At 48.6% G+C, this 12,591-nt stretch overlaps 1 protein-coding gene across 5 annotated transcripts in view; it reads right to left on the bottom strand.

The window, feature by feature from the left end:
* Positions 1 to 12,591, bottom strand: part of Tenm4 (teneurin transmembrane protein 4) — a 362,508-nt gene that overhangs the window by 156,193 nt on the left and 193,724 nt on the right. For 4 of the 5 annotated variants that reach the window (XM_038313737.1, XM_038313739.1, XM_038313735.1 and 1 more), the window contains 2 exons: positions 11,042 to 11,256; positions 9,298 to 9,508 (listed from right to left, as the gene is read on the bottom strand). In XM_038313737.1, coding sequence (XP_038169665.1) covers positions 9,298 to 9,508; positions 11,042 to 11,256 — 426 coding nt within the window. The remainder of the gene's footprint in view (positions 1 to 9,297; positions 9,509 to 11,041; positions 11,257 to 12,591) is intronic. The other variant, XM_038313740.1, reaches the window with a different exon arrangement.

The following is a 12,591-nucleotide window of genomic DNA, read 5'->3' as shown; positions in this document are numbered from 1 at the left end:
TCCATCACGCCATTAATCTTCTATTTGCAGTGAGGACATTCAAAATCATCTAGCTATCAAAATATGGTATATCGAAATATGAGGGACCACTTTCAATAACGTTAATTGCCACACACATCTGTAGTGTTCTAGTAGTTATTGGTCACTATTAGCTGCTCATTTATACATTAAACTTTATCAAAGATATATATGAAGGCCTACAGGGTTTGGCATTATCTACTGTTTCGGACAACCCAACCTCCAGGGTCTTGGAACATGTCCTCTATACATAAACATCATGTTTTTGTTCTGGATTTCCACCCCCACTCTGGCCCCGAGTTGCTGAAAATATTTACACACCGCTTCCCAGCACATTCCATGTTCCTCACAGTGAGCTCTTTATGCCCCCACAGCCTCTTCTACAGTCTTGGGCAGAGGGGACAGCCCGCCTTTCTATGCCCACGAGTTCTCCCATGTGCTCCTCTGTTCCTGCAGACTCACGAAAGGGTCAGTTCCCCCCCCCCCACTTGATTGTAGGTTCTTTGAGAGCGAGGCTTGTTTTCTGCACAGTTAAATCTCTAGCAACTCCTCAAGCAGATACTCAGTCAATGAATCAAAATGAAAACAAGGTACTGATGCTTTGGCAGCCTTGTGAGGTGCTCTGGTGCAGGCTTTCATAGCCTTGTGAGACGCTCTGGTGCAGGCTTTCAAAGCCTTGTGAGATGCTCTGGTATGGGCTTTCATGGCCTTGTGAGACGCTCTGGTACGGGCTTTCATGGCCTTGTGAGACGCTCTGGTACGGGCTTTCATGGCCTTGTGAGACGCTCTGGTACGGGCTTTCATGGCCTTGTGGGATGCTCTGGTACGGGCTTTCATGGCCTTGTGACATGCTCTCTGGTACAGGCTTTCATGGCCTTGTGGGATGCTCTCTGGTGCAGGCTTTCATGGCCTTGTGGGATGCTTGCTGGTACAGGCTTTCATGGCCTTGTGAGACGCTCTGGTGCAGGCTTTCATGGCCTTGTGGGATGCTCTCTGGTGCAGGCTTTCATGGCCTTGTGGGATGCTTGCTGGTGCAGGCTTTCATGGCCTTGTGGGATGCTCTCTGGTGCAGGCTTTCATGGCCTTGTGGGATGCTTGCTGGTACAGGCTTTCATGGCCTTGTGAGACGCTCTGGTGCAGGCTTTCATAGCCTTGTGGGATGCTCTCTGGTGCAGGCTTTCATGGCCTTGTGGGACGCTCTGGTACGGGCTTTCATGGCCTTGTGGGACACTCTGGTACGGGCTTTCATGGCCTTGTGATACGCTCTGGTACGGGCTTTCATGGCCTTGTGGGATGCTTGCTGGTGCAGGCTTTCATGGCCTTGTGGGATGCTTGCTGGTGCAGGCTTTCATAGCCTTGTGAGATGCTCTCTGGTACAGGCTTTCATGGCCTTGTGGGATACCCTCTGGTGCAGGCTTTTATAGTCTTGTGAGATTCTCTCTGGTGCAGACTTTTATAGCCTTGTGAGAAGCTCTCTGGTGCAGGCTTTTACAGGAGACTTTGGTGAGCCTGAGAGGAAAACCCTACACCTCTCTATATAAAACCACATGGCTCGTGCCTACATCTCAGCTCTGGCTGCCCTGAAGCCTTTGCTCTTCCTCTGGACCCCGTCTCCCCGGACCCAGCTCTGCTGCAGTTTTAATGTTGATAGAGTTCACTAGCCACCACCAATGCCAGTCCCGGCGGACCTCCTCATCCTGAAGCTAGGGTGGACCCAAGAGGTGTTACAACACAAAAGGCCGTATCTTTGGTCAGTAGCATCATGAAGGCAATGAGAGAAGGCACAGGCAGCCCTCACTGCTGATGAGCTGGTATCTCTTCTAGGCAAGAGAAGCAACTTTTTAAGTAACTGACAGAGAAACGAGATATCAGAAAATCCAGCCATCACTTGCAAAAAACCGAAGCGCTACTGACAAAATGTCTTCCATGGGTAACCTCACCTGACCGAAGAGTGGGAAGAGAGCTTTTAGCAGGGTGAAGCCCAGGTTGGGGGTGCTCTCTCAGGCATGAATGTGAGCCTCAAGCACCAGAGAGAGCAGGCGTCCTGTGTCTCTGGGAGGCTTGGAAGCCATGATCTGTAAAACTCCTTTATGATGCCCTGACTATGGGGACATACAGACACACAAATGTCACCTCGGTGGGAACCTGGATATAGACCCAGTCATTGATACAGAAGAGGAGCATGCAGGCTGGATTGCTAACTTCTCTATGGGACCTTGGCCAGTAGCACTGAGCCTCGAACTCTCCAACTCTAACAAGGAAACGGAATCTAACTCAGGATATTTGGGAATTCATAGTATCCTAAGTACAGGTCTAGGCTTCACGGCGCTGTGCTGTAATTACCATCCTGGCTGAGCAATGTGGCTCTCCTACATCAGATTCAGTCGATGTCAGGGAAGGATTCCGGCATTACATAGCTTCATTGTGGGTGTGGATGTTGGGGCGAGGGTGAAGAGTCTCAGAGTGCCCAGGATCTTTCTACTAAACTTCTCTCAGCATGCTCTCCCAGCCCCCCACCCTCGCAGCTCCTCTGCCAGCTGCATCTCCTCACTCACTCTCTTAAACAGGCCCTTCTTCTCTACTTCTCCCTTCCTGTCTTCCCCTCCACCCTTGGAAGATGTCGTCCTGACTCCTGAGGCTGGCCAGTTATCTCCACTCTGCTCAGCTACCATTACTTCTGGCCCAGGCTACCACCAACCCTACTTGAGCAGCAGAAAGATCCTGCCTGGAGTTCCCAGCGTCTGTAACTTGAAGAAACTTCTAAATATGTGTGTCAGATTGACCCAGGTCCTTCTGTGGCTTCCCTTGCTACCCTCTGGGTTGGAGGAGGAGGAAGAGGAGGAGGAGGAGGAGGAGGAGGAGGAGGAGGAGGAGGAGGAGGAGGAGGAGAGGAGGAGGAGGGGAAGAGGAGGAGGAAGGAAATCTTGTGATTGCCCATAAAGACCCTCACAGATGGGTTCTGGCTATGACCCCAGTCATCCCACAGGCAGCCCCTTGAAGCCCACACTCCGTGAGACATTCTGAGTTCCTGGGACACCCCACCCTGTTTCTCCTCAAATTTCACATGGCTTTTTCCCTCTGTGTGGTCTGCACTTCCTCCAATGCCACTCTTCATAGCTCCTGCCATATTTCTCCACCTGCAGTAGAGTCTGGGCCCCACAGTGCTTCCCTCTGGAGCATCTTTGTTTCTTAGCCAGTGCACACCGACCATTTGTGGTCATGGATCTTTACATATACATGTGTTATGTAGAGTTCATTATTGCAGTTAAACTTGAGAAGTTTAAACATTTCTGCAGATTCCAACAGGGCAGGAAACATGGCTATTTTATGTACACTGTAATGAATGTCTGCTCAGGTCAGGGAAGATAAAAAGGCAGTTAGGAACCACTGGTTGAATAAATAGATAAACTGATATTGTCTCTGTGTCTGCCGTCTGGTCTTTGCTGTTCTGCCTCTGAGACTCCTGTCTGTCCACCTTAAAACATCACTGGAGGGGTTTCAAGGCGTATGGACATAGTGCTTGGTTCTCTGGATGACACAAAGAAACTAACCCAAGCCCTTCCCCTTCTTACCCAGTTAGACATGTGGCATTTCCATTTCCTTAGCTTTATCTTGCTTGGTTCCCCTGGGATCACTTCCAAGATCAAGCTGTGCAGCTGCCTCATGGTTGGACCTGGCTTGGGTCAGTTTCCCACACAGTCCTAGGGCTTTGGCTGGTGCTGGCTGAACTGAGCAGCAAGGATAACATCCATGGCAGCCACTGCTCACTTCTAATCCTACACTTATTTCCCATGTTTCTGCGAGGACCCTAGTTCTGGTTGGAGAGCCAGCGTAGCGAGCTAAAGTTGCTCTTACAACCCTGATGTCTTACAACCCTGAGCATCCAGGAAACATAGCTTAACCAAAGGGATGCAAACCGGATGGTTTAGGGGGAAACCCTGCGTTCTTACCTCCTTCTTTTACTCCTTTTCCTCTTTCCCCCTTTTCCTTTTCCCTAATGGACAGGAAAGTGAGTCTTGGTTCTAGCTCATGGCATTCCCAGGACTTGGAGTAGGTTGCTTACCCCTTTTGTTGTGTTGTTGTTGTTTTGTGTGTGTGTGTGTGTAGCAGCCACCTTATGACCACAAGAAGCAGCAAATATGTAAACAAAAACTCGGAACTCGGAGCAAGCCTGGCAGAGCACAGGGGAGACGGCGCCTCGTTCTCAATGTCATCTCTGTACCACCGGACATACCTGGGCTAAGAGTGACGTAAGGACATCAAGCCCCCTGAAGTGGCACTTGAGGATGGCTCTTGCTCCTCACACGCTAGGCACATGTCTAGGTCCTTCCCACATAGGCAGGCCCTTCTCTTGCTGGGCACCCATGGTGTCCTTTGGTTATCCTTTCTTTAGTCTTTGAGGTTCCCAGTAGGGCATTCAGAACGCTCAGATGTCTGAGGTAAGATACTCAGAGCTGCAGCAGAAAGAAGCAGGGTAGTGGAGCCCTGACCTTTCGGGAATTGCTCCTGTTCCAGGTCTCAGAAGAAAGCCCTCTGGTTCTCGTCATTTTATCCTCTGATGCAAACCCCTATCTCAGTGCCTGTTCTTTCAGAGGGGATGTTTTGCTCAAGGATTCTCATGCTCCAGTCACAGAACTGCCCAGCCTCACAGCCAGCTCCTAGGGTTCGAGCTGCCTGTACCTCTCCCACCATTCCCAGGCCTCGGAATAGGTTGCCCACCATTGACTTTCTACTTTTCCCCATTGATGAATATCCTTTACATTAAATTTTCATATGTAGTGTGTGTGTGTTGCGTCACATGATTAGCACACGGAGGTCAGAGGAGAGCTCGTAGGAATCAGTTCTCTCCTTACACTGCGTGGGTCCCAGGCATCCAGCTTAGATCACCAGACTTGGCAATTGGTTCACCCAGGCATGAGCGATCCCAGTAGCCTCTTATTTTCTTTAAATATGACTATGTCATTCATGCATTAATGAACAGGTTAGATGTTCCTCTGGCCCAAGAATCTCTGGGAGCTGCTCAGCAGGGCACACCCTCCCCCATTCCTGCCTCCAGGGATGGCCTCCCTTGCTCCTTCCTTTGGCTTAGGAGCGGTTCCTATACCAATGCCATCTCTATCAAGACAAAGCATTAGCTGCTTTCTCCAGGTACTCAGCATGGAAAAGGCAAGGTTAGACAATAGACAGAAGGAAAGCCGGGGGAAGGAAGATGGAAGGAAAGAAAGGAGCTGGACCACTTCCGGTGCCTGGATGCAAGACAGACTTCCAGCAGCTGTCTGAACATATAAACAGGTGGACCCTGCCTGTCAATTAGCGCCCAGAAGACCAGAGCGTGTCCCTTGTAAAGGCCCCCATGCCTGGCTCTTTCTCACAGTGGTTCTCATTTCTCTTTCTGGATTTCTAAATCCGCCGTAGGCCACCTCTATTAGTTTGCAGCTTGCCTTGCCTTGCTGTGGTGTCAGGTTGAGCTGTCCTTTTATACTTTGGCAGCAACCCGAATGAAAAGATAAGTTGCTAGTTTGAGACCCAAAATACCTCAATGCCAACTTGTCAGGCCTCGGGGTGGCAAGCTATCCAGGGCAAGGTATTCTCGTTTTTAAATCTTAGATACCACAAGATTTTTCACCATGGTCTTTTTAATGACTCAAGAAAACTTCCTGAACTGAAGTGAGGTGCTTACTGATAATTGGAGGCAAGTTAACAAGGGGGAGTTGTGATCCAGAGAACACAGATGGAAATATTGAATTGTATCCATGACAAATAGTGAGGCTCTATCACGTGGTGGGGACCTGCGAGGATTAGAATTCAAGCTTTCGTTCTTGCTTCGCCTTTAGTTTTGGGCAAGTAGTCTAAACACAGTGGACCTCAGCCTCTTCACTTGTTAAGTTAAATTAGAGTTAAGGTATCTCTCTTAAAGTTAGGGAGATATATCATTGAGTAAAACATCTACCTTGCAAGAATCAAGGCCTGAGTTCAACTCCCAGAACCTGCATCAGAAGGCTTGGGTGTAACGGTACACGTAACCCCGGTGCTGGGGCTTGACAACCAATTATACTAATCCAGAGTGAGTTCCGGGACAGGAAGAGACACGTGCTTTCTCTAAAAAGCAAAAATAGCGAACGGCACCTGAGGGACAACGTCCAATATTATCCTTTGTTGTGCATACTCTTGTGTAATTTATAACAGCCTTAGGAAAGAGGTGCGTGTGTGTGTCTTTTGTGTGTGTGTGTGTGTGTGTGTGTGTATGTGCGCGCGTGCGCGTGTGTGAGTGCATGCGTGCACACACGCACGTGCATGGCATAGATCCAGTTCAGTGAGATCTCTGTCAACATCAGGTCTCTGTGTGGAAATATTTGTAGAGCCAGTCTGGAAAGTGCTTTTAGATATTTTTTTTCAAGGCAAAAGATAAACTCATTTAATTTAGAGTCATCAGCTGGATTGCATTAAATGGAGGGAAAAGCAAAATCGTACACAATGCAGCCATTTGTTAAACACAATTATTTCTCCCGTTACTTAATTACAAGCAGACATAAATACACAGAATTCTGACATCCCAGGTCTTCTTGAATTCCCGATCTGTGTTTCAGCATGTAACGAAAGGAGGGTCATATTCCAATTTGTGTGTTAAGCAAACCCGAGAGTTATAATTGTATATTAGGACCATAATGACTTTGCTAAAGCAAGACCTAAACTTTTAATTAACCTGCCAAGACAAATTACAGCTCACAGTTCACAGGTAACGATCACAGACAGCTGAGACTCAACGCCGGGGACTCTCAGGAAAGAGGGATTAATAGCGGCATCAGAATCTGTCTGTTTTTGTATTAAAGGATTAAAAAAAACAGTGTTCATTAAACAATCATTGTAGCTTGAAGGGAGGAGGACAGGTCAGAAAGACGGTGAGAAAAAACAGAAAGAGAAACGGGAGAGGGACAGAGCACCCTAACCCCTTCCCTCTACCCCACAGGCACCAGGCACGCTTTACTATTCCCTACAACAGGAACTGCAAACTGCCTGAAACACTCTTTTCTTCTGACAGAAAAGGGGTGACCTACCATTGATAATCACAGAAGCGACAGGAAGTCACGAGAGAAAGGAGGACTAGGAATCTGTTTTTGTGGGGTGTCTGGGAGCTTTGCTGATAGGAAGCACATGGGGGTTCCCATCTGCCCACAGGGGCAGAATTTCTAAAGAAAGGACCAGGAATCTGAACCTTTGCCTGGTGATTCCTTAGTCCATTTGAGAAGGACGGTGACCAAACGCCTTGCTGCTCAAAACATGCACAACAACCGGGCTCACTGGGTACTGCTGCCCGGCCTGCTGGGGCAGCTTGTGCATCTTATCCAGACCCCTGGGTATCTAGACCCCTGGGTAGGTCAATGCATTGATGTATAGAAGTACGATTGGCTATTGGCTCTGATAGGTAAAAAGCAAGACCATGTCTTAATTATAACAGAGCAGGTTAGCAAGCTTTGACAAGCCAAGGGTTGGCGAAGGGGCAATCCCACTACTTCCTTGACAGTTTAAGATTCATATCCTAATTAAAAATGGCGTTCTTTAGGGATTTAAATGAACAACCTTTCATATTTATACTCAATTATTAAAACAGGGATCTGACTATAAACGTTCCTAGTCCTGTGTAAGCCCAATACCATGTGTCTCCTTGTCAGCTGTGCCTAGGAGGACTCAGGGTGATGGATCAGAGAGCTCAGACACCATGGGATGCGAGAATTATGTCCCTAAGTCAAAGCCACCATATCAAGAAAGAAAACATGTAGTGACCGCTGTCCAGCAGAAGCTGGGAAGTGACAGTTTAGACGCTGGTGCAGCCAGAGTCCAGCCTCGAATGGCAGGGACTGGGAGCTTCCATGTCCATGTTGCCTGCCATGTGACCGACAGTTACTAGGATTCCAGAATCCTCAGAAACCAAGACGGGAAAGGGTAAGAGATCAGTACGGTGTTAAAAGTAAGTTCACGGCAGAGCTTCTGGACTAAGCCTGCTTCCCAACGCATCACACGGGAAACGGCACAAGAGGGAAACCAACATCATGGCAACTGCCAAGGCCAGGGCTGCTGAGGGTTCTGGGCAGAGAAACGACCACGCTCCTGCTCATTCCCTACCAACCAGGGGGCACTGCCCACGGAGACTCGATGAGCATCGTGGAGACAGATTATACCTCCAGTCAGGGACAACACAGAGGGACTCTCCTTCATCAACACCATCTTTGCCATCACGGCAAAATGTTAAGGCCGAATGTGTAGCAGCGGCTTATTGACCGTGCTCCATTAACAGAAAGTCTTGCTCTGCCTCAGTACTGAGGGCAAAACTGCAAATCAGAGGGGAATGGGCTGAAAGCGACTCTTGCTGATTAGGAGGGAGAATGGGGGTCTTTGAAGAATGTTGGAAACCTAGCAACAAGCTGCGACATTTTCTTTGTCAGAGAGACGCCCAGCCGACAACCAAGACACCCTAATGCATTCACTAGACAACGGTCCCTTCCAGGGCTTCCGGTCTATGTTCTGGCTGAGTTTGCCTTCAAGGATGTTTATATTAAGACTGCATCCTAATGCTTTCAACAGAAGCCCAGAAAACTTCTGACTTGGAAAACTAAGACTATCAGTTTGCATTACTGTGGCCACCTAAGGAGGATACAAAATCCATGAGATGGAACATACCGGCAAAGACGAGAAGGTGTTTGTAACAGGGATCCGGGCTACCTACATGCCTGTAGACTGTGAAGGTGGCCAAGGCCCTTTGCCACTACCAGGCACAGGGACGATGGTTCAAATTCACTCTGTGTCAGAGAACAGGCCATCTCTATTCTCAGTGGAACCCCAAGAGCAATGGCAGACCGCTCGCGCAGCTCCCGGCTCTGCTGTTGACTCACTCTCTCTCCCAGCGCTTCCCTTCCAGTCTCAACTCTCAACGTTTGTCGATTTCAGAAGTAAAAGACAGACCCCAAACAAACCAGACCCGAGGACAAACCAGCGAGCTGAATAAGGTGGGGCTTAGGTGGGAGGCAGAGGGGAGCTGTGTCCTCTGTGCCTTGGCCACCCAGAATTCCTATCTCAATGCCAGTTCTGCCTCCTAGTTCTTGAGAGGTGCTCCACACATCACCCTTATCCAACAAGTCCATTTGGGATAACTTTATACCACGCTCAAGCGGCGGCTATGGTTCTGGGCAAGACATACTCAGTTCTGATACCGTGTTAGCACTAACACCTGAATCCACAACCTTCCTCTCATTCAAAGACGCCACGGAGGGTATGTCTGCTTACCAATGGTGGTGGTAAGAAAGGACACCACTTCAGACTCCTTCCCATCGTTGTAAAAGGCCAGGTGCCAGATCCCCGAATCCAGGTACTGGATGAAACCAGTCTCATGGCTGGCTGGGGGGACAACACCCCGTGACTGGCGCTGGGGACCCTCCAGGCTCCTTGCCTCTTGGGTTAGGAGCCTTCTTCCATCCAGTAGCTCCACAAAATCAAACTAAAGAACAAAGAGAGTAATGTTAGCGACAGACTGACACCCCAACCACCAAGCTCTATGGGGGAAGTCTCCCAGGGAGTCTAGAACGGGAGAAGGAGTCAGAAAGGGGAGCTGGGAGAGGAGATCAACCAAGTCCTCCCCAGATCTAGAGGTTCATGAATATTCATAGAATATTCATGGAAATATTCTAAGTCTTTTGTGAATATGGCATCACTAATGATTATTCATTGCCTTCTTTTGTTATCATCTGGGGACATGTAAGTCTTGATACACACACACACACACACACACACACACACACACACATTAAGATGGCTACATTTTCTTTGGTGGCAGGTTCCTCAGTAGAAACCAAGACACTTGGCCATCACTGGAGGTTCCCGCAAGTGTGGATGGTGATCTTAGGCGTTTGAAGTAGGACTGTAACACTTAGTGGGGTTGCGTTAGTCATGAGCTCGGTTGGTTTAGCTCAGACTTTTATCAGTGATTACGTGCTGTGTGAAACGTGAGGGCTGACTGATCCAGGACTGCTGGTTTGAGACTCCAGAGACGTCCATCACGCAGTATGACCATGGCGGGGATGGGTGGAAGGGGGGGTTAAGCCCTGCCGCCTCACTAGGAAGAATCCCAAGCAGCTCCCTAGTTAGGTTTAGCATTGGAATATATTTGTCTCACACAAAGCTGAAGCTGTGAAGTTCAGGACCGCATGGTGGTTCTGTGGTCACCAGGGCCCAGGCTCATCTATTGCTCTGTGATCTGATCATGGACTACAGTGCTAAACCGAATGCTGGAGCTAAAACAACTGCCTGTGGCCCTGCGGTGCATGACGGATGGTTGTGGCTTTGATTATTTGGACGCCAAAGCTAGTGTGTGTTGTGCGCGTGTGTGGAGGTTGCCCTGACTCATGACTCCTCCTCTTCCTATTTCTTTCCTTTCCTCCCCTCTTCCTCTCTTTGGATGTCAGAGACTGGATTTAGAGTCCAGCATGCTAAGCGCATGCTCTATCCCTGAAATGTACCCCCAGCCACTTGGCCAGTATCTGTTTCTGGTACATGTGTGCAAACGAAGGAGCAATCCTGAAGAAGAGAGGGGATGCTAGAGGCAGGGAAGGTACTGGTTTGGAGCCAGGTTCCATGCTAAGCGCTCTATGAATTCTGCAGGGTGGTACTCCCCACTTTAGAGAGGAGGAAATCCTCAAGGAGAGGATGAACCATGAGTCCACACTTGCATCGCCAACAGTGAGAGGAGTCACGCTCAGTGTGTGGCTTCTTCTCTAGGTCACACTGCCTGGGTCCTATAACTTAGGAGACAGGGAGAGAGCAGAAAGGCAGCTGAGAGTTGGCCTAGAATTCTCTGAAAAAGCTCCAGAGAGTGAATTTCACTCTTCTGGAAGACAAGTGGGGCAAACGAATGAGTGGCCTATGAAATAACGTGAAGTTCCCTTCTGGCTTTAGGACCCGGCTGGGTTTCTGTCTCGGGTTAGGAACTGAGCTGGCTCCCATGAGGTCCATTGGTGTGTGGGGGTCCAGTTACCTGAGTATGGGAAGGAGGGAGGCCTTTTCTGCCGTAAATGCCAACCAGAGCTGCTTTCCCCAAGGACACATTGAACTTCAGGTGAACGGGGTGGTCGATGAACACTTGAGACCTCCAGAACGTTCCAGGTGGAATCTTCTGGGAAGCCCGTCTCCCCACATCGATTTCTCCAGAGTCTATGAAGCTGTCCTCTGGAAAGAAACTACTTGGCTTTCCTACCAAGACACAGGGAAGGGAAGGGAAGACAAAAGCCCTCTGGTTAGCCACACGGGACATGGAAACAGCGTCCCCACATCCAGGAGTCTGCTCTGTCTCTTGCCCCGACAGAGTTCTGCATCTGGATCCCTGCCCCCTCACCCTCCTCCACGGGAGTAAGATAGTCTAGAATATTCTCCCCCAGTGATGCTCAAATTGTTCTGCTAAAAATATTCATTCTTTCAAAGCAGTATGGGTCCCTCCCAAAGGACCATCTGTTTACTGTGTAATGCCACAGCTTGTTAAGATATATTTTGATCCTAAAAATAATCACTGGTGGTCACACGAGAACAGCTTTGTGATTGTGTGTGTGTGTGTGTGTGTGCGTGCATGTGTGTTTGTGATTGTGTGTGTGTAAAGGCTGTGTGGCAAGCCAGAAAGACAGAGGGAATGAGCTGTTGTCATTCAATTTCCAACCCTACAGCGGGAGGCATGATGGGAGTAGAGGGAGGTATTTTATGTGTATGTGGAAATTGGAAGCCACAGCCTAGGGCTGCGTATGTTAGCTGGGGGGGTGGGTTTGGAACAGGGCTATGAACTGACAAAGATAAGAGAAGAAGGCAGGAGATGTCCGAAAGTACTTTTGTATTTTGGTGTGTGTGTGTGGCATCACTATGTATGTGTGTGTGTGTGTGTTAAAATGGCTAAAGGAATTTATCAAGAATGAAATCTATAGCATACTTAGAGAAATTCAACCCAGCCCTCAGCCCTGTAACACAAGGGGCAGAAAACACTCACCAACGAGATCCTCTGCTCATTTCTATGGCCAAGCAGCAATGACTGCTTTCTGGGGGCGACAAATCCCAGAAAGGAATGCTACCTACCCAGCTGCTTCTTCACAGTAATGAAACACCCTAGATGTGAGTGAGCTAAGTCTCAACTTCCTGCCCTCTTACGAGTGGGGGTGAAAGGGGTAGGAACATTGGGAAGACCACCCTTAGGATTCTGAAAATTTCAAATCAAGCCAACAGGCTCCTTTGTGTTTGTCAGTAGTAACCCCCCATGGGCATCCTGGTCCTAAGGCTTTCCTGTGGTTAAAGATGCTCAAAGACCCTGGGAGACAACAAGAATCATTTGCAAAGAAAACACGTCTGTGGAACATTTTATGAAAAGCATTCGGAGGGAAGAAATTATCATGTCTCCCCACCCCCAGCTTCATAAGACTCCTTACAAAGCACATTTGATGCTGAAATGGAGCTTGGCAGGGCATTGTTGCGGCCATAAAATATTTTACTGTTTTAAATAATAAAATTCAATTTAAATGTTAAACTTCTCCATATGTTATCATTCCCTTA

Source organism: Arvicola amphibius, chromosome 12 (genome assembly GCF_903992535.2).
Source record: "Arvicola amphibius chromosome 12, mArvAmp1.2, whole genome shotgun sequence".
Lineage (NCBI taxonomy): Eukaryota > Metazoa > Chordata > Mammalia > Rodentia > Cricetidae > Arvicola > Arvicola amphibius.
The sequence above is the reverse complement of the archived record's forward strand: the minus strand, read 5'-3'. Positions and strand labels throughout refer to the sequence as shown.